The 23,008-nt window shown below is 36.7% G+C and overlaps 1 protein-coding gene across 1 annotated transcript in view; it reads right to left on the bottom strand.

The window, feature by feature from the left end:
- The window catches only part of LOC145667088 (condensin complex subunit 3-like), a 151,880-nt gene that overhangs the window by 5,236 nt on the left and 123,636 nt on the right, over positions 1-23,008 (bottom strand). Inside the window, exons 26-28 of the mRNA XM_081734805.1 lie at positions 5,850-6,008; positions 4,640-4,786; positions 343-513 (exon numbers count right to left, since the gene is read on the bottom strand). Coding sequence (XP_081590931.1) covers positions 343-513; positions 4,640-4,786; positions 5,850-6,008 — 477 coding nt within the window. The remainder of the gene's footprint in view (positions 1-342; positions 514-4,639; positions 4,787-5,849; positions 6,009-23,008) is intronic.

Genomic DNA, 23,008 nt, shown 5'->3' with positions numbered 1-23,008 from the left:
GGGAAGACTAAGCACATAGGAAACAAAGAAAGAAAAAAAGAATGGACATGAAAGGATGGGAAAAAAACAAATTTTAAAAAAATAATAGTGAGGACTAGTGATTAGTCCCTCAGCAAAAATAAATGCTGAGATACATTTAGCCCTTGGCCTCTATTTTTAATAATTCAATCACTGAAAAATATTGGAAATAAAGAACAAGATAAAGTAATAGGAAAATAGGACAGCTGGGAGCCCTGAATATTTCAGCTAGGAAAATTGCCCTACCCATTGATGTAAACTGTAGCTTACTTACTAATTCAATTTATACTTGAAGCCTTATGCACACATTTTTCAGTAGTTTACCTTTGTGCTTGTCGTCGGGAACTCCGTGTTTGTTGTCTGGAGTCAGTTTCTTGTTGTCCACTGGAGGAAGACCTCGTCTGTCGACTGGATGTTGATACAGAACTTCCTTGTGAATCAGATGTAGAGGTTCTGCTACTTAGAGATTTTCCTTTGTTATGTGAATCACCAGGTCTGAGAAAAAAAAAAAAAAAAAAGATCGGTTTTCAAAATATGTATTACCAATTGTTAAGACAAATGTCTGTAAGTCAATCATGAACTAACTATTTTTTCACTTTTGATGGCCTTTGCCACTATTTTCAAGTTCAATAAAGATGTATTTTATAACAATCAAAAATAAACACTTGACTATAAAGGGAAGAATGGCGATATCTCTTGGACTGCCTTTGTGTTCACTGAAAGCGAGCGAAATCAGAAGTTCTTCGCAGTTTTGCTTATGTTAGGCGCACAGCACTTCACAGATTAGATTATCAAGAACCTCCAAAATACTATGCATTATACTTAGGAATACTGTAACAGTGGAATATCTAATAGTTTTGCGGCGTAAACTTGATGGCATGCTGAGAATCGTATAAAAATCTTAAAATTTTGTATCTTAATATCTTCTAAGGTTTATGTATATAACAACTAATTACACACTCACACGAAACGACGTATCCTACAAACCCATCGTCAGATATTTATTTATTTATTTAATAATTACCAGATACAGCTCAGAGGCCGTTTTATACTGAATATGTAACAACAACAACAACAACAATGTAAAGCATTTAAGAAGGTATCGGCCAGAGCCTGTTTAGTAGGTACCATCCCGGCATTTGCCTGGTAGGACTGAAAAACCCGTCAGAATGGTCGGCAGCGGGAATTGAACACACGACCTCCCGAATGCGAAACCAACGCTCTACCACTTGAGCTACTTCGTCGGTAAAGTAGATATCAATGGAAAGTATACAAAAAGAATGAAACAGAACAGAAAAGTAGGTATGGAGCGTCCAGGTAGAATGTAGAGTCATGTTTGTAACGAATACACGTTACCAAGTTGCAAACAGCTTTTTAAATATGATGCTGTATTACGTTTCTGTATAACTCTTTGCATGCTTTTGTCTGATTTCTTCAGTCCTCTAATTTTGCCACAGTTCGAGCAGAGAGCAGTGACATTTTCTTCCCCCCAAGCAGATGAATTTCTCTTGCTTTGCGAAGGTATAAAATGGCTCGGTACGAGTCTTAGGACTCTTCTACTAAGCCCGTTTAAGTAAGATATGCCTAACAGAGGTATCTTTTTTAACGTGAGTTTGTTCTTGTTTCCCCGGTATTGTAACGTAGGGATTAGAGGAGCCCATTTGAATGAGACGAGTTTCACCGAGATTTGGAAGTTGCAGCTATTTTTGCCCGACTGAATGCGTTGGGCAGAGCAGGTTTTTTTTTTTTCCCCTGTGTGTGTGTGTGTGTGTGTGTGTGTGTGTGTGTGTGTGTGTGTGTGTGTGTGTGTGTGTGTGTGTGTGTGTGTGTGTGTGTGTGTGTGTGTGTGTGTGTGTGTGTGTGTGTGTGTGTGTGTGTGTGTGTCTCTCTCTCTCTCTCTCTCTCTCTCTGGCAATAAAAGCTCGAAGCATGAGTAGGCAGGTAGACTCGTTTGAGTGAAATGAGTCTCATGTTAGTTCTGAACCACGTTAAACGGAGTAGTGAAGTACTTCTTCAGTAAGACGGGAGTTAGTTACGGAAAGGGACACGGGGGGGGGGGGGGGGGGAAGTGAGGCCAAAATGGAACACAGTAATTAGACATCACACGTTCCAAAGTACACAATACCTGTAAGCATGAAATTGACATACATGCCAAACTCTCTTTAGCTGCAATCTTCATCTGAAAGCTTGTCTGCATGGTAGAGAACTTATAAACTCCCGTCTATGTGAAGAAATAATGTTTAAACCATTCCCTACATTTTATTGACATGCATTCACTGGTGGGAAATATGGCGCAGTAAACGGTGACTTACATTGGGCGACGTAGACATCGTGCTAAATGACTAAATCTTAAACATTGAGCCCGGCAAAGTACATTTGTGGTGGACAACACTGTGTCCGTGGGTTTTCTCGGGGTATTCTCGTTCTCTCCCACAATTTAATTCCGTCATTCACTTAATCATCTCTCTCTCTCTCTCAGCCTAATGGTCATAGGTGTGGGACGTTAAACTGGAAGTATTTTAAACACTGACCAGCTAGTATTATGGCCCTAGTGCGAACAATAAGACGTTACAAGCAACTGTACGATACTATCTGGTCTACTCTTGTACATGATCCAGAAATCAAAAAGTAGCTCTATCAATTAATATTACGGCTAAAGTTAATACAGACCAACTATGGTAAGGCTTGAAATTGAAGAACATCTTAAAGATGGAATGTATTTATATTTGAATTAGCAGATACATGAGGAGTTCCTATATGGCTTCTAGTATATACAGTTCGCGCGTAAAGTATTGTCGCTCGCTGGCAGGAAAGACCCACCTGTAGCGTTTCTTTCTGTGTAGTAACAACTTTCAATTTGCTCTGGTGGGTCGATGGGGTTACTTGACGTGTGCATGTGCTCTTGGTGTTTAGTGTAATTTTGTTGCTGCAATGTGTGTATTGTGATCTCATTTCTTTGTGATAAGATGCCTTACTACATGTTGATGTCTGATGAAAGTGAGGTGGTGATTGCCCTGTTTAATGCTGGTAAAAAATCCAAAGATATCTCTAGGTAAACGCGTTTGAAGCTGAGAACAGTATAACGTTCTGTGAAACACGCTTGAAGGACTAAGAAGGTCAAAATGTACCGCCCAAGACCAAAGTTTTATAGACCTAGGAAACTGTCTCAAAGAACGCTAAAGATCATGAAAAGGAGCAGAAGAAGCAACCTTCTTTAACAGGTAGTGAATTAAATGAAAACAATTCTGCATTGCTTGGGAGTGTGTCCCTTCGAACAATGCAGTAGAAAATTCATGACGACTTAGGGCGACGAAGTTATAGAGCTCGCCGAAAACCCCTTCTTGCAGAGAATCATCGTAAGAAAAGACTGGCTTTCTATAAATATGGTACCTGGACTGTTAATGTCTGAAAAAAAATAAAGTATTGTGGATTGATGAAGCCACGTTTTTTGTTAGTCGAACTGATTGCCAACGAATGTACTGTCCTCATAGTGCTGATCACACCTTTCTTTAGTGCATTTGTCCATCTGTAAAAACCATCCAGTATCACGGTTTGTTGTTCCTTTAGTTATGGTGGTGTAGGAGAGTTAGTTAATGCACCCTAGAAACCAGACTATGAATCAGTTTGTCTATTTCGAGCTATTAAACGATATATTGGAATCGTCATTTGCAAAAAGTGAAGAGTCATTTTTATCCAAGATGAAGCTCCTTGTCATACAGCCAAAAGTGTGGTATCTTGGCTTAAAGATGCTTGTGACACGTTTTTTGAAGATTTCCGAGGGCAAAGTCCAGACTTAAACCCCATAGAAAAGCTATGGTATATAATAAAGAGACGTTTACAGCGTATGGACATCTCTACATTGTCTCTGCTAGAAACTGCCATCAGGGAGGTTTGGGACAATTTACCACTTGTTACCCGCCGAAATACCGCCTTGAGTCTTCCAGAATAACTGAAAGCATGTAAGAGGAAAGAAGGTTAGCAAAATACTGACTAAATTTTATTTTGTGTTGTGTACGGCGTCGTTTTATTTGTGGTTCTAGCTTTCACTTGTTTCGCGTCAATACTTTCCGCGCGAACTGTAAATATAACACATTGTATCAGATTATCTACTAGCTTATTCACAAAATCAGAACACACAGCTCACGATTTTTATTTTATTCAGAGAGAAATTTACATTAATTTATCCACTAAGGATTCCATATTACTATCTCCATTTACTAAACTGATCACACTTCATACGAAAGTACCATATAGATAAAATTGGCCCACAGACCACTTCTAATACTCAACCATACTCTATGTAGATAAACTACATTTTATTATTTTAACAACCGTATTTAACAAAAACGATACTAAATGGTAATATTGACATCATTAACCACTGCTTATTGCAACATCTATTTTGTATCACCCATCTCTCTCTCTGAAAATTCACAGTGCTCTTACCACAAGTTATATTTTAACTTAAGCACTTTCGACTTCGCAATCGCAGTAGCAGCTGTTATTGTTTGGCACCAATATTTTGCAAAAGCATACATAGATTAGAGAAGAAATTAATGTCATCAGTTAAAAAAGTACCACTGCTTTAAGAAAGAAAGAAAGAAAAAAAAAAAAGACCTACGTCTTCAACCTCTGTGAAGATCGTCGCCCACTGGATGCAGGTTTTGTAGAAGATGGTACAGGGGATTCAAAGACATCTTGAGAATCTGAAGTCGTTGCAACTGTACTACCTGAAGATGAAATTTCTTCTCCCTGGGAAGCTGATGCTCTGAAACCGACATAATTTTATTTTCAATAAATTATATAAGATGTTTTTATACAGTGTGATGAAGGAATTATTTCTTGAAATATCTGCGATCATCATGATACCATGTTGGCCATTAAAGTTCACCCAAAACATAAAAGATGTATGTATGTTATATGATTATCATTTCCCACTAGTCAAAACATATGAAACAAACATCTGGTGAAAGCAGAAGAAATTTAATCTCCCCTTCTCCACTCTTATTATCTCTCTACAACATTCGCACGTAAGAGAAATCATTAATTAATTACGATTATGCAAACAATATTAAATTTAAATTTCGTGACATGCCGCTACTAGTCACGTCATTTCTCACACCATCAAAAATATTCTAGATGTAATACTTAACTACAAACAATATGAAGAGTACATTAAATACAAGATCAATGGAATTCTCGTTCAGTTTAACCAATTCACTGAATGAATCCTGGATACTCATATATGTCCAATTTACATCTACAAAGTCTTAAATTTGATGACAGAAGCAGCATACAACTTATTTTCTCTCCCACTGAATGAATATGTAATATAGAAAGAACACGTCTTAACTTTTTTCCTTCCGTTAATCTTCTCATTTTCATCATATCCATGCAACAGTTTTACAACACATTAATACTAAAGATGACTAATAACCTTCTTCTCAATACATCACTCTTTGTGAAAGCCATTTTTACCACTTTTATTTATTTATATTTCAACTATTATTACCAACTTTAGGTTTGACAGTTGTATTTTCTTGCTTTGAGCTTCATACAAGAAAATTCCATTCTCACACAAAACATAAAACTTTCTCCAATTACTATTGTTTATCTTATGGATTTCAACCATTTGCATCTGACCTATGTCTTAATAATCCTCTATCAAACCAGTAACATCGCTCATTAGAAATTTCACCTGATTGTCAAATGATGCTTTAATGAGAATGGATCAATTATTCTATTAGTTTTTGGGATTTTAATTAAGTTCTTGCATTCAATTTATCATCATCATTTACCCATACCTTACTTCGTGTTAAACAAACACTTACTTCCTTAATCTCTGCGATGATCGTCGTCCAACGGACGCAGTTTCTATTGTAGACGATAGCACTGGTGATTCTAAGATGTCACAGGTATTAGATTGAGATACAACTGTAACATTCGATGAAGTCGATGATGGGATGTTTTCACTCTGGGAATCTGTTCCTCTGAAAATGTATTTTAAGACTCTTTACACACAGAAGCAACTTTCATCATCATCTTTTCTGTTCCACACCAACATTTCAAAACACAATTATACATGCTACAGTAGAACTAACAAGAAAGCTCTGAACTGCAGAACAATACGACTGATTTCGAAAAATTGTCCTTCAGATAATACTGTTGTGCAAATATTGTCAAGACCATAGATAATTATTAATTATTGGTTTAATTTGTTTAGTTTAAGTGTAGTATGGTCTTGAGTTTCAGGAGACCTAATTTACTCTTGTTTATCTCTAAAGAGATATGTGCAAAGAATACAGTATGTGTATACTTCAAATTGTATGAATTCTAGTCTATCAACAAGAGCTTGTAATGTTATGTAATAAATTTGTTAACATCCACACTTTTCTTCGGACAATGAGGACATCAAGAAAGTGACATTGTTTCGTGTCATCATGATTGAATTGAGGTTATGAGAATTTGGTTGAATAAGATCTTTTTAGATCTGGGACGCACGTGGACGAAAATCGGCCCGAGTGCTGAAACCGTATTACTGGATCGTCAGCAGTTTGAGTTGTATAAAAACCTTTTATTTTATTCAATGACATGATTATCAGAGTATCACTAACAGAGGATCGATATTAGAGAAGTAGCATTTAAAGTTCTACAATTCGTCAAGTTAAAACATTATTAACTTCAAACACTAAGAGAACAGTCTAAGAAGTTCAACGTTGAAATACAACCGACTGCTGTTACTAGTATACGATCATTCAGTGCTTGGTTCCGCTAATCATCAACAACAGGTATGTGTCACAACCGAATTCTGTGCTAACCCAATTCGTTATACATGAGTTACACATTAAATTACACTTTCTTAAGTCTTCATTACACAAACAACACTTTACACATAAATGATTACTAATTCTCTTAAAATACACATGTTTAAGTAGACATTGTTGTTATCATTTTAATAGGGCTCTGGTTGGCCCTCAATCAATGCAACCAGTGGTGGAGTATCCCCAAACTTACCTCTCATATAAATGCAAGTAGATATAGATTTGCTTCATGCAAATTAGATCAATCTGGGGAGCTCAGAGTGCTCTACATATTCAAGTTTTACTAAATTTTATCAAGAGCAACCCAGGTTGGCATAGTGGAGATGCTGTGAGGTCAGTTTGACTATTGTAACGATTCCAGTAGTAATTTAGAGCATGGTGGAGTATGCTTAGGGTTCGATTCCCGGCGAAACTAGTTTATCATAAGATTATATAACCACCAAGGCATGGTTGTTTACATCCCGCATTCTTGCTTGATAGTTGCTAAAACCCTCCCGCCCACCCTCGCGAAATGTGTAAAACAGTGATGAAGTTAAATAATAATAATAATAATGACTAATTTTTCCATTTGGTAACAATAATTATGTGTGTAGTTAATAAGTTAGAAGTAAACATAAGAATTCCTTATGAATTATTAAGAAATGGTTGTGTTATAAAAGTATATTTGCCTTATTACATGATTAATACAAAAGGTGTTTGTGTACAAGCTTATACGAAGGGTTTAGAATTATATAATGTGTGTATACATATTTTAGAATAAGTATAGTTTAATGACGGAAAGACGAATTATAACTAGAGCACAGAAAGCATTAGAAGGTGTAGACGTAGGAGTCGATAAGTTAGTACGTTTATTAACACCACCGCGGGGACGCAAGAAGTTAAACGAGGACTGTGTATTAGATCAGACAATAGGAACACCAAGTTTTAGGCCCATATTTATAAACACTCCTTGAACTGTTCCTTGACTTGACTTTAAGGCTTCCTCGGATAAGTGTTCCTTGAAGTTCAAGGACTACTTGAAAAAAATTCATATTTATGAACCTTCCTCGACTGTTCCTTATCGAAGGTTGATTTCAAGGTAGACTCAAGTAAAAACGTCATAGAAATGATGAGGTCATAGGCAACAGCCAATAAGCATTTATAAAATAAAAGAAGAGCAAAATTCTCATTCAAAGTAAGATTTTACTAGCAGAACACAATGACAGAAATTAATAAACGAATCGTATATACTAATGCGGAAAAAGCATATTTAAAAGAGCTTGTGCTTAAATACAAGCACATAATTGAAAATAAAAGGACAGATGGATCGACACTACTACAGAAGAGCAATGCTTGGGATGATATTGAAAAGGAATATAATGCCATTCCAGATCATCGCAAGGTGAGTACTAAATATTTATTTTTGGTTAGTTTACTGATACTTATATGATAATTCCTCACACAATTCATGTTTTAACGGTAATTATTTAGAGCAGTGGCGTACTAGACAAACACATATTGAAATTTCTCTCGTACTCAATGTTGAAAGCTATAATATACGGAAATGTTTGTTGTGCAAAGTATTCAGTATTATCTGCAATGCTCGTGTGCAGTTTTACAGTATGTCGTCATAAAAATTGTATTTTACGGTTAAAATGAGTGAGTACATATGAAATTGGATTGTATTAGATACTAATTTCTACGGGCGGAGTATTTCTGCATATCGTGGGGAAGCTGTATTTTATGGTTATAAGAGTATTGTTACTAGTGTGAAACCATTACTAGTAGAAAGTCGTTGAGTACTCACAGTAATTTTTGCAGGACATTATTTGCCACAAGGGTAATTTCCTTTATACCATACATCTTGAAACACTGTTAAAAAAAAGATTAAGATATTTGTAAACACAAAATACAATGCAACTATTACGAAGGCGGCTAACTGCACATCAGTTAGCACTCATAATCAATCTGTGAGAAATTATAACGGCATACAGCACGAAAATAAGTATGTAGAGTGTATTAGGGAATCGAGAAACCGAAAAAAAAAAAACAGCCTGACGCCTATTTCTCGCATTAATCATATTTTTATGGCACATTAGTTTACACACATATTATCAAACTGTTTGTGATTGTTGGGGTATCAGCAAAGGAAAAATATGCAGGATGTCTTAGGGAATAATTTAAAGCCAAATAAATTAAGTATATTAGTTTTTATTTTTATTTTGATAGCGTGCTGTAAAACTGGACGCATATGCATATAACTACTTTAGGGCTATCACGTTTTACATTACCTGTGGATAAATTTTAAAATAAATCTAGCAGAATTGTTTCAAGAGGAGGGCACTTAATAACGTTAAAATCAAATGTAAGTATCCATTCAAGGCGACGAACAGCGATGTTAATCAACCTTTCTTACGCGTAAAATTACAGAGTAATGTATAGTGAGTGAAAGTGGGTTAGGTTCTGCTTGTTTCTTTCTCAACATTGATACTACTTAATGCAACAATTAACACACGATTAAATGTCAACATTGTGTCCTGTTTACACTAATGAGTTTAAAAAGACGGATAATTCAAACAATCATAACACTGTAGCATTCAGAGACACATGTTCATTTCAGAATTCTTTCCTTGATTATGCCAGTAAGGTGCTCCACATCCGTGCGACACTCGCATACAGAACCATGTTTATACAGTTTTCTCAGCTGCGTGAAGAACCTCTCGTGAGAGCAAATCAAATGTTTCGTAATTTTCGCTAGTAGTAGAGTGAGTCTGCAAAATTTTAGTATGGGTTATAGGAAGAAACAATTGAAACAACCCAACCTCACCTAACGAGAGCCCTTTATTGCCAGTTTAAAAGCTTGTAAAAAATCAGGAAGTCCAGTTTCCTGAAAAGCAGAAATGCAGTGAGTTTCTTCTCATATGTAAACTCAACATACCAACTTCAAAATATCTCAGGGCCGTGGTGGCTCCTGGTGCATCGGGTCCTTGGTTCGATCCCAGCTCGCGCAAAGTGAACTTTGTGGTGGAGAAACACCGTGTGCGTGGGTTTTTTTGGGTTCTCCCGTTTTATCCCACTTTCTTCATTCCACCATTTCATCCATTTCTAATCATCACCATCTCCTTTAGCCTAGCCGGCTTAACGTTGGATGTAAAACTTAAAGATACTCACTTCTTTTTTCTTCAAAATTACGACACATATTTTGTTCTTAGTAAGTATCAAGACCTTAGCACAAAACACACATAAGGTCCATTACGATCTGAATTGTTTGAATAAGAATATGCTGTATTTTTTATAAATCAGTTCTAATGAGAGAATTTTTTTATCTAACTTATTCAAAAGTTTTCACTAACACCGTGTGCGTGGATTTGCTCTGGGTTCTCCCGTTTCCTCCCACTTTCTTCATTTCACCATTTCATTTATGTCGCATCATCACCGTCTTAAGCCTAAACGGCATATCCGTGGGACGTAAGACTCGGAGATTTCATTTCATTTCAAACAGAAATTGCTTGGCGTAACCAAACCTATCCGAAATTACTGTGTTAAAATATATACAGTAGAACCCCTCTAATCCGTCAGCTTTGGCGTTTGGGGTATGGTCGGAACGCAGAAAAGGTCGAATTATTAGAAAATACGGAAGAATGCGGATTTACAGTAAAATAAACAATCTCTGAACTCAAAAATGGCTGTATTGTTCTCTACAATAAAAACAAACAGCACTAAAAACCGCGGAGTATAGTACAGAAAACACGCACAACGAAGCAAACCATACAAGAGATGACGGAGCACTAAAGCAGACAAGAGGTAACAATAAGTAAATAACAATGCCGTAACAATAGATTCGTGAGTCACAGATAAGTCGGGACAAGTTCGGCTCAAGCGCAGACGAATCAACCGGAGGGCGGACGAGAGTGGTTTCTACTATACTTCGAACAGCAGTAATACCAGTGAAATAAAACTAGTGACAGGTTATAGCAGAAAATTTATTGTAAAGTAAAATCAAACATTTCTTAAATCTAATTTTAAGATGTTTACCTTCAATATTGCAAGGTCCACGAAGAATTCTTGCCGTCCGCTTTACCATCACTTCTTCCTTCCTTTCATTCCCATACTTTTATTTTCCTTGTACATCGTACATTATCCCTACACCATATTTATGTAGGCCTATGTGTGTTTCTTAACTGTAAGGAAGATTGCATAGTTATTGCTAGTGCTCTTATTTTTCAGAGAACATCAAAGCAACTGAGAAAGTTATGGGACAATCTCAAATCCGAGAGAAGGAGACAACTGGCAATTCTACGTAGAGAAACTTTGGGAACAGGTGGAGGTCCTCCCCCACACTTCCCGAAAGAAGATCCATGTGACTCAGTAATTTCTGTGGGTTCCTCTGAAATTATGGGTGCAATTGATAGCGATACTGTAGCCCTGTCACAGGTTCGTAAATGTTCTTATGTTGTAACAATATTCCTCTTGCTGTGAATACATATTTTTCATTATAAATTTAATACATAATATAGTGTGATGTGAATTATTTATTTCTATACATAAAACAAACAATTCGTTCCTTTACAGACAAAGGGTAGTATCTAATTTTTCCAACTTTTCCAGGAGACAAGCTTAATGATTTTATCATAATTTATTCTATCGTGTTCGGTTAAAATTTAATTTGATATCGCAAGTTATATATTTGAAACGAAGGAAATCAAATTAAACTTTTAAAAAGACGATAGAATAAAGAATAAGAAAAAGTTTAAACTTGTGTCCTGGAAAGGTTAAGAAAATGAGATACGCCTCTTTGCCTCGAGAGCGAGAATTTTACTCAAATTAGGTTTTAAAATATGTTATTGACTACTTAGGTTTTTAGTGTGTTTACGAAACTAATACAAGAACAAGTCATAGGTCTTGCAATATACTGTTACACATCATATCTGTACTTATATACAACGGAAGAAAGTTAATATTTAAACTATAGCCTGTTTTATTGGACTGTCTGCAGCCACATTCATACCAGTTCCTCGATTTCACGTCAATAAGACATCTTGCCCTTAGAGGCAAAGAACTCAATCACTGTTACTTCCATCACCTGTTGGTTGTTGAAATATCGTGGTTACAGGAAATGGACCAGAATCGAAACAGGTTATAATTCCAAGGGGCAAGGTCAGTACTATATGCTGGATGTGACATCACTTCGATGGCATCAAAATTCTCATTTTTTGTTGCGTTTTTCGATCCGAGTATGGTTTTGCATTATCTTATTGCAAAAGAATGCGTATTCGGTTCACCAATATAGGATAATTTTTGCCGTACTGCAAAATACATCCGTCCAACAGTTCAGAATACAGTAGTATTGATGGTACTTCCGTTAAAAGCAAATTGTAGTTTCAGCACGCACACAAACATGACCTTCTGTTCGAAACGGCCCTGTTTGACGACCGGTGTTGGAAGTTGGCCGTTGCTCAACCGCCAACGTTGTTTTTGTACATTCAGATTTCGGGCAAACATCCATCTTTTGTCACGAGTGACAATAACACACAATGTGTGGATTTACAACAGTTGATGGCAACCACTCTCTTCTGAGCCTGAACTGTTGTCAACTCATCTTGCACAATGCGGCAACTCTTCATGGTGTTCCCATGCTCGTGAAGGCGACACACTACAGTGTACTAGGACAAGACGAGTCTGTTCGATAATCATCGTGATCTGGTAGATGGATTGTGACCTCAGAATATGTTATCCTGTGGCAGCCGAATCTTGGCTGGTCTACGACATTTTTAAAACCTGCACGACATTTCTGGAACATTTCTGTGGTTCATCGTATCCTCTCTCTCGCATGACAAGTATTTTGGGTTGCTGCCGCAGCGTTATGTCTAAGTTCGAAATAATACAGTAATAATTCACGTATAAAACATAGTTCAACATTCACAGTCAGTGCCACTGAAAAGTGACTGAAGATTTGGTCCAGTTTCACTTTGTACTTACGGTCGAATACGATATATCATGCGGCTGCTGTTCGGGTTCGGCAAGTATTGCAAGATTTATTACTCATTATTGTATCATTACGGTAGTAATTTTTAAAATCTAGATGATACATCGTATGTGGTTTGTATTTTTCTCTTTTACCTTTTAACTGAAAAGGGGAATATAGTAAAATAATATACTGCAAATGTTTATTTACAAATCTCTTTGCACTTATAAAAGCACAAAATTTCAAGGCAAATACATTATTTGGTTTTACCCCACAGGTTGGCATTGGGAGTTTGATTCTGTCTGAGGATGGTACTCTGGAGACTAATGCAACACCTGACAAGGAAAGAACTGATTTTCCCAAGGATGTTATGGATGTGAACACGTTTCCATCAACTTCCGAGCATGGTAGTCTCTTATCACCTTCATCTACTGATCCAACACACATAAGTGGAAATCATTCACAGTTGACAGGTACGGTATTCATTTGCAGTTTTTATTCTGTTCTTGGCGCAAATCTGTTTTCAACATTGGGGGAGACGGATAAGAGCGTTCGTTTTTCTTTATTTTTTTTTTATAAGGCCAATATATTGATGAAGTTGAAAAACCATATCGTGGAGGATCAGGGGAACAGAGCTATTTTCAACATTGGAAAGAAGCACATTTGAGGTTTATACTGAGGAGAGTGGGAGATCAGAATCATGTTACGGTAGATGAATCTGATTTCTGAGGTGCGCCTCTTGAATATTATCTATCAGGCAATGAAGATGAAGTAGTGGTATATATCAACATTACAAATTAGTGTCGTGAACACAATCTGAAATCTATTTTTGGTTCTGAAGGGGAAAGGGAAAGCACTGGACAATGATAAGTACAAGTTCTCGAAAAATATTAGGATATCTACATGAGGTTTATAATGTGTGTGTCAAATTTCCAGAATGTGCGGAGAAACGTATCCTCCTCTGCCACTTATCACAATTTGCGACCCAGTAGCGGGAGTGGAATTAATACATATTGATGTGATTAGTAAACGCACCAAAGCACGAAGTCCAGTTTGAAATACTAAAGAATACGATTCTTTTTTTAAGAAATGGAACAAGCCAAGAAGCATCAATTTCATCTCATTTTCCTTTGGGTAGTCGGTCACAAATCAGATTACTCCCCCCAAAAGTACTTTTCAAATCAGATTACTGGGGAATATTGTCCCTAAGCTCCAACAATTAGGACATCTCCAATCATCCTCCCAGGATTCGGGTCCCTGGTGCAGACTCTTACTAAAAAATTAGCGTTTCATCCAGTAAGTTTGATTGTATACAATGCGTACACTACTTATTTATGAACATAAATATTTCTTCATATAAATATAATGAGACAGTTTGGAAACTTTCTGATATGTTTCTTGTAAGATAATTGTAGCTCTTGTCCTTAACCCTGAAGAATATATACGTAAATTGATTCTGTTAAACTGTACGTCGGCTTTGTATAGGGGTATATATTTTCTTCCTCTTTTCTTTCTCTAAATATAGGAAAAGAACGAAAAACATGTACGAAAGTATCGGTTATTCTGATTTCCTTCCCGCTTTCAAAATTTGAAAACCGTCTGAACACAAAAGTACTTGGATAATGGTTTAGTCAGTACAGCTTATGGGTTCAGAGAGCGAAACCAGAAAGGAATCACCGGTTTACACAGTGATAAAAAAATTATTTAGCGTGCATGCATTATGGTTCATTTATGATCCAGCTATACCGAAGATTTTTTTAAAAAATATTTCACATGAAAAGCAAATATTGTATAGTCATGTTCAGAAAGCTCCACGCAAGATCTCAGCAAATTAATTATAAGTTTTTCTCAAGTTCTTTCTATGTAGCATATGCAGGCCCGTGACGACCCTAGGCTCCAAAAAACGTTGTGCTCCCTCGCCGCATTACTTCCGGCCACCACAAGTTATCACATAACACAAATCCGTTTATGTTAACAGCAGCAACAGGTCGGGGCGTACAGAATCAAATGCAAGGATTACGCTGGTAGCCAATAAACAATTATCTCAGCTCCTTTTAGCGACAGTAGTGTCGTGATGATAAAACTCAGTCGCAATTTATAGGACTACCAACATTGTTTTCAGTATACATCTCCCTTAAATTTTTCTCTCGAGGACATACCTTTTTTTGCATATCATATACTTCAATCTCGGCTTTTCTAATATACTGCTCCTAGAAATTTGTCGCCTTTGATATTGGCGAATACAGGCCAAATTATATGTGCAAAGTTGGAGGGTCACGGGCTCTGTTTACTTATCGGGATAGGCGACCGTGGTTCGAAACAATGCTTTAGAATATATATGGTCGCTTACTCTGAGGGAAAAACATAGACTGCAAGCATTTGAGTAAAAGATCCATTAGAAGACCAGATAGGAGAACAATATTAAGATGGATCTCGCAGAAATAGGAATACAAAGTAAAAGCTGTATCCAATTGGCTAAGGACAGAAGTCAGTAGTGAGCTTTTGTGAACGCGGCATTGAACCTCCGGGTTCCATAGACCATAGAGTAACTTAGTTGTGTGTGTGTTTGAGGTCTGAGAGAGAGAGAGAGACTCTTGACGAGTTACATGCTGCACTATTGCAAAGGAGTTGGTCTCTCCCGGGGTCCATTTTAATATCATCCTCTGTGCAGTGTTTCTTTCCGGGGGGATAAACTGACATTGAACACTAACAGAAACCAAATACATCAAGTACCCGTTCCCAGAAGAAAACCAATAAACGTTGAACCTCTCACAAAGCGGTCTAAAAAAAGCTTAACACAAGTGCACTCCTAATAAAGAATCCGGGAAAATTACACTGCATATGACGTTTATGTTACAGCATATTTCAGTCTTAAGGTAAACTAAAACTTTAATACATATCATTTCTTCTTTCGTATTACAGGTTGTGAAGGACGGTTAGATAACACTACTAACCAAGATGTGATGCGGGCGTACTCTGGAGGTAATAAAAGAAAGTCATCAAAGTTCAAAATAGTTCGCCAAGAGGCCGATGAAAGGATAAAAAGAATAAAGGGACTTATAGACAATGAACAAGAAATCCATACATTAATGGTGCAAGAATTGAAATATAAAGTCGCAGTGGCAAAAAAAACGTTAGAGGCCAAAGAAGAGGAGATGAAAAGAAATACTGAATATTATATAGAAGAGATGGCGTTTAAGCGCAAGAAATGGGATTTAGAACTACAAATTCTGCAGAAACAACTAAACGACGGTTAAACTGCAAAATTTCGTACCTTAACCGAAGCCAACCTTAGTGGAGGACAGTGAAATTTAATTTATTATTTCGTTGCTGATAGTCTCATATACGAGTTTTTGTTTGTTCATATCTACTGACTTAAGCTAATTTTAGACGGAAGCATTTATCGTAGCAAAAATCGTATCATCGACATCCTACAGTATAAAGTAGTAAATGCTATAGCATTTCCCATGGCATTTCTTGTCGATAGAACCTGCTCTATTTTGTAGCATTTTCCCCAGCATTTCTGGTCCGATTGCAGCTCCATGGTGTGTTTAAAAGAAGGGAAAGATTTTGTGCCAAATATCCTATGCTCTTTGTTTTGTGTGGGAAATTGAATTGTAGTAAAGAAAAATGAATTGAAGTAGGGATGCTATTATTATGCTAATTGAAAAATATGGGGAGCATCCTTGTTTCTATGTACAAAGATAAATGTCCTTTGTATCATAACAAGCATATGCGACAAAGGACTTTAGAAGAAATAGCGACTGAAATCTCTGTTTTTAGTTTCGGAGCCACAATTGCATTCTTCTCTACTGATTTGTTTGCTACATCACGACAAGATGCTATTCAAAATGCTACCGTGTAAAAGCACCATATACTTTTGATGCAATAGAATATTATACGAGATTTTTGGCAGCTCATCTGCTACGATAAATGCTTCCGTCTAAAACTATTCGCTTTTTCACATACCTTTGCATCCTTCAAAAACAAACCGCGTAACTCAATTTGTATCACTCCGCGCACGAGTATTCAGTGATTGGTACAGGAGAAAATGCTTCGTCTGTTTCCCGCAATATTTCTGCTTCTGCACGTGCATGTAATCCTTCACTGGTAACCTTCCTGCCTATATGGCCATCAAGTATAGCGCGCGCTCTGAGTATTTGTCAGTGGTTGTAGCTGTTTTCCTGTTAAATTTAATATTTTTGTGTAAGATGTCAATCCACATATTGAGATGTGCTTTTAATTGTTGCTCACTTCTGATTATATTTCGTTTTTTTTTTTTTAATTTATTTATTTAAAGAATCGTAGTCGTACTGTTTAGTCAGTTTCAGAGAACTGGGCTACAACTGTTCATTATGTTACCCAAAAGAAAAACCGAGCCCTTGTACTACATTTCTATTTAATGTATTAAATGCATTATACTTCAGATAATTGGAGAGCCTTTCATTGGATATAAAAAGTTGTAGGCCTATTATTTTAAAGATAAGTAAGAAAGAAAGATAAAAGCTATTTCACCGTTTCGTAACGTCTGATGTTAATTCTGTATGCAAGGGTAATCAAGGGTAAAAGTGGATCTGAAAAGGTAGGGGGACGGTAACAAGCGGCATGACGTCACGCCATCCCCCCGCCTTTCCTTGCCCATTTTAATTTTTTAGGACCTGGGGGACGCCGTACATATTTTTCCGAGGTCGGGGATGGCGTTCTCCCACGTTCGCCCACACTTTTACCCCTGGTTATAATTCGCATATCGATTAAAAGAAACGATCGGGTATAACCCTTAACATACCAAGCGGGGTCCTCTAGGGACCCCAGAGGGTGATATTTGGTGATACTGCTGCACTATAAGAATCAATTTATTCTCGATTTTTATGTGTCCTGCATCCGTTTGGGATATACTATCTATTACATAATTAGATCAACGATGCGTTCGTTAAAAAAAATACAAAAAATACAATCACACTTGAAAATGTAAAAGCTCCATTGTTAAACTTGTATTTCAGATTTACGAACACAAAAGTATAAAATTGTACGAGAAACTGAATATTGCTCAAGTAAACATATGTTAACAATGCTCATTTAACTTAGGTATGCTTTTAGACATCCAAAAAATAATAATTTGAGTTGCAATACTATGTTGAGAAATTAAAATACTTGGGGTCCCCAGAAGACCCCAGCTTGGTAAACAACGTTGACGAGTTAGGCTTGATATGTTAAGGGTTAAATGAACATTTAAGAGTCGCAAGAATGATTGCCCGTTCTCAGGAGTAACAAAATATCTGAAAAAATCTTCAAGGGATACTAAAATTGTAATCTATTCAATAAATAAACTCTTTCGCTTTTTTTTTTTTTTAAATGAACAATTATTTGATCCACATGTTCTCTTGCCTCTACTTGAGAGTCACGTAGTGATCCGAAAAACAGTCTTGAAATGGACAGGAGTAAAAGGGCATATGTTTTTAGTAGATCTGCTAGTCAAGCTAATAAACATAGTAAGACAACAGAGACTAGAGAACATAATAAGGTCCAATAGCTCTGATTCTAATTTTCCATGTTATCCCTTGACGCTATGGGCAGGCTAAATAAAATTTAGTAGTGATAGATTGAATGTTTTGAACCATTAATGCGAACTCCCTGATATACAGAGGATGAAGATTTATGGTCAACCACGATTAGCCATGATTCGCAGTTACAAGGAAAATTTAACAGATTGTTCAATCCGGCTTCCAGGCATGGACGTCCGCAGGACTTTTTCAAGGGGGTAAAATACCGATTCCAGGGGGGGACAAAAGACCGACACACAAACTCAGTCGCGAATACACAATATTTTGATACACGAGGGTACATAATACATCAAGTAAAACAACAGTTATTTACGCGCGTATGCTTACTAATTACAGTAAATAATCTATTTGGTCTAGGAATTAATTCGTGCGGTTTTTAATAAAAATTGAAACTTTATTTCAAAAACAAAGTCAATGAATACGTTAACAAAAATATTGTCCATCGCTAGCCACTACTTTCTCCCATCTTTCAGGCAATTTACGGATTCCGTGTCGAAAGAATTCCTCATCTTTTGACGCAATCTAATCAAAGATCCATTTTTCGATATTTTCTGAAGAAGTAAACCGCTGTCCAATCAAATCGTTATTCATGCAATCGATCAAGTAGTAATCAGACGGAGCAGTGTCTGGTGAATATGGCGGGTGGAGTAACACTTTCCATCCGACATTTTCCAAATAGGTTTTGACCGGTTTTGCGACATGTGGTCGAGCGTTATCATCTTGATAAATAAGTTTATTATGCCTGTTATTCCATTCTGGTCGTTTTCAGGCCAGAGCTTGCTTCAAACGCATTAATTGTAGTCGATAGCGGTGTCCATTAATAGTTTCACCAAGTTTCAGAAGTTCATAGTACACCACACGTTTCAAATCTCACCATATATACAGCATAACCTTTGCACAATGAATATCTCGTTTCGGTTGTGAAGGACCTGGTTCACCTTGCTTCACCCAGGCCTTTTTTCGTTTAGGATTCTCGTAATGAATCCACTTCTCATCACCAGTTACAATTCGATGCAAAAATCCCTTCCTTTTCTGTCTTTGAAGCAGCAATTCGCAAACGGTTTTTCTTCTTTCAACGTCTTTCTTTTCAATTCATGTGAAACCCAATAAGACATCCTTTGAATCATTCCTATGGCTTTGAGACGTTTGGAAACTGTTGTTTGCTCAACTGCAAATGCTTCTGCAAGTTCGTCCTGCGTTTGACATGAATCCTGATCAAGCAATGCTCTCAATTCTTCATCTTCAAATTCTTTTGGCTGTCCAAATTGCTTTTGGTCTTCCAAGCTGAAATCACCACCTTTAAACCGTGCAAACCACTTCTGACACGTTCGCTCAGCTAGAGCATGGTCACCAAACACTTCCACTAAAATATGATGACTTGCGGTAGCACTTTTCTTCATGTTAAAGCAATGAAGAATAACTCCCCGCAAAAACACTTTATCAGGCACAAAATGCGCCATTTTCAGTTGAAGAAAAAATGTTGTTGTTTCCGCTTCAAGCAACTGACATATACTAAACAAGATGCTCAATGACAGTAGTTTTCAACGCATGTTTGAATCAACGAAACTATGGGACAATAAGCTAGTTACGCCATCTTTTGTAAAACCGCACGAATTAATTCCTAGACCAAATATAATACCAGATACTATAGTATTTAATATGAATATATGAAATATTATAACATTTAAGTAAGGAAATTAGTATGTCTTCACCAGGGGTGTAGCCATGGGGGCCCCGTCGGGGTCAGGCCCCCCAAATGATTTCCTCGCCCCCTAATGACCAGATGTTAAAACATCATCGTGAGATTACCTCGCTTCAGTCATTTAAAAATAACAAAGTTTACATATAATTAATAATTTAGGGTAAAACAGTATGGAAAAATAGTATTTTACCATACCGATCAAAAAATAGTATAGTATTTCTTCCTTATAGCGATCCGAAAATAGTATGGTATAATTTTGTGACAGCAGATTATACAATTTACGGCGATTTGTTTTTGACAGTTTGAAGACAAACGTTTTGACAAGGTACTATAAATTCTACCATAAAACAATGGTACTAAACTAAATTGTAAGTACATTATATTACTTATATGCTGTAATTACTGTTTTAAGAAAACTTTTTTTTTTTTACCAGATGGAAAATTTGGTGAAAACAATGTTTTTATTCAGATTTTCAGTTTGGATTTCATTCGCTCTGTTAATAAAATAATGTCTTTTTAGTCATGAATAATAAATAAACATTTTTGTCAGAAAATCTTAAATAAATTTATGTGCAATTTCAAAGGAAATCAGTCTTATGTATAAAAGTAACCAAGAAAGTTCTGTCGCTTTTTGTGGAGGTCTGCGATAATTGGCCCTCACACCGTGAGTTGTGAGTTGAATGCGAATTGAGATAAGGCAAAAGTCAGTTCTTGGTGTTTATATATCCAACATACTACCTGGTTGTGGCAGTTCAGTTACAGCGTGAACTTGCGTAAGGACAGAGTAAACATGGAACCACCACAGAGCGTCATAGGGCGTGTATGCTGTACGAGTTCAAACTGGGGTCAAACGCCGCAGCAGTGTGGCGGAAGATATTCCAGGTCTTTGGTGAGGGTGTCGTGACTGAGCGGACAGTGCAGTGGTGGTTAACAAGTTTAAGTACAGTGACGAGACACTTGAAGACACACCACGTTCCGGAAGACCAGGACATGTACAAAATTTAGAACTTCAGACAGCAATTGAGCCGAACAGTTGCCAGATATGTGAGGAATTGCACTACCCTCATGCCGTAATCGTAGCCAACACCTAGTGGCTCACTTGCGGTAAATGTCGATCGTGTACGCACTTTCGCCGTCGCAAACTACCTAGGATACTATTTAAATATTAAAGACTGGTGAATGAACCAACAAAAGACATGGTCAGAAAACACTGAGATCTTATATAAGTGATTCAATTTATTATTGTTTTATAAATTTGAAGTAATTTACACATACAAGAACGAGAGAGTTTGTTCTACCAAAGTTTAATATCCAGCTAAATAATTTTAGTATAAGTGAATTGCCATGTGTTTCATTGTAATTACATTGATATTCTTTTCATTTGTAATACCTAGGTCCATTATCAAGTCAAACTATGTTTTAATACAAGTAAAAAAAATAAATAAAATCAGTTTACAATATTTTGATTAATACAAATTTGTTTAACTTTTAATGATTACCACCTTTTATTTACATCTTATGGGACTTGAAATGTTTAGTCATCCAAAGCGATAGCTATCTCACCTGAAATAAACCTCTAATAGGAAATGTTTGAAACGGGTCGAGATTCATTTACGCACCCATATTTAGGTTTCTTGAACTCTGTCAGTATTTATTGTGCTTGGACAGAAGTAGTTTAGGAATGTTGTACGACTTACAATTGTAAAGTAGGTTTAAGGTGGGGAAACTATCGGTTTCGATAACTGTTCATACAGTAGACCTAGCTGAAATGCTGGGCAATAAATGCTCTTTTAATAATAAAGCCCCTTCTGCGATCACCGCCGTTATATGGGACTACAGGTTCAACATCATCAAATTCAAGTGGGTCAAGTTGTTCGATCTCATGAGGTACTTGCTCTTTACACTTGATGGCAATGTTGTGAAGAACAGCACATGCTGATATTATGTGGGTTGTCGTAACTATATTATTTGCTAGTTGTCGCCTTAAACATGAAAATCTCCTTTTCCAAACACCAAACAACCTTTCGACAGTACATCTTGTTGCTGTGTGGGAGTTATTGTATCTTTCTTCAGCTAGTCCCTCAGGGTTTATCACTGGCGTAAAAAGATAATGTGTTTGGGCATATCCACTATCTCCTAACAGCAAACCTCGTATCGCTTGTCTTTCAAATTTCATCTTGACGCTGCTATTGTCAAAAATTCTTGAATCATGGGTCGAACCAGGCCACCGAGCAACAATATCAAAGATTTCGCCATTTGGGCCACTCACCACTTGCACATTAATACTAAAGGTGCCTTTCCTATTTCTAAATATTTCACCGTTTTCCCTGTGAGGATTCCTTATTGGAATGTGGGTACAATCAATGCATCCTACAACACCAGGAAAACCAGCCACTTCGTGAAATTGCACTTTAACTCTTCTCAGTCCATCAGGAGTGGGAAAGTTAATCACACGGGCTAGATGACGAGCAAAAAGTAACGATACTTTTCTTACCAAGCGGCAAATTGTTGGTTGGCTCATGAAGTGACTATCTCCAACGTCTATCTGAAAAACAACCACAGAAAGATATATAATAATTTTCAGCGATATTTTATGCTAATTTATTGACTCCTAAATTTATTCAGATTGCAAAACTGTAAATTATTATAACTTTCTCGATGAAACAACGTTATCTATGATTATCGCAAATGTTTCTCTTCTCCTTGATTCTTTTTTTAAAAATAGGGACTTAAGTACATCTATAATTAACCACCAGTGGCGAAGCGTAATCACACAAGTAGGGCAGGCCCGACAAACTACTAAGACAAATAACATTTAATGTATATTAAAATGTTAAAACGATAGTCAGAATACTATTTTTTATTGAGTTAAACAAAAGAAACTACCAATATACTTATTTTAAAGAACTTTTCTGGCTGTATTTCTGACACTGTTTAGAATTGAAAATCTTTGAAATCTTTG

This window comes from Thermobia domestica, chromosome 12, assembly GCF_964235325.1.
Source record: "Thermobia domestica chromosome 12, izTheDome1.hap1.1, whole genome shotgun sequence".
Classification (NCBI taxonomy): Eukaryota; Metazoa; Arthropoda; class Insecta; order Zygentoma; family Lepismatidae; genus Thermobia; species Thermobia domestica.
This window is presented reverse-complemented; position numbering and strand designations above follow the sequence as displayed.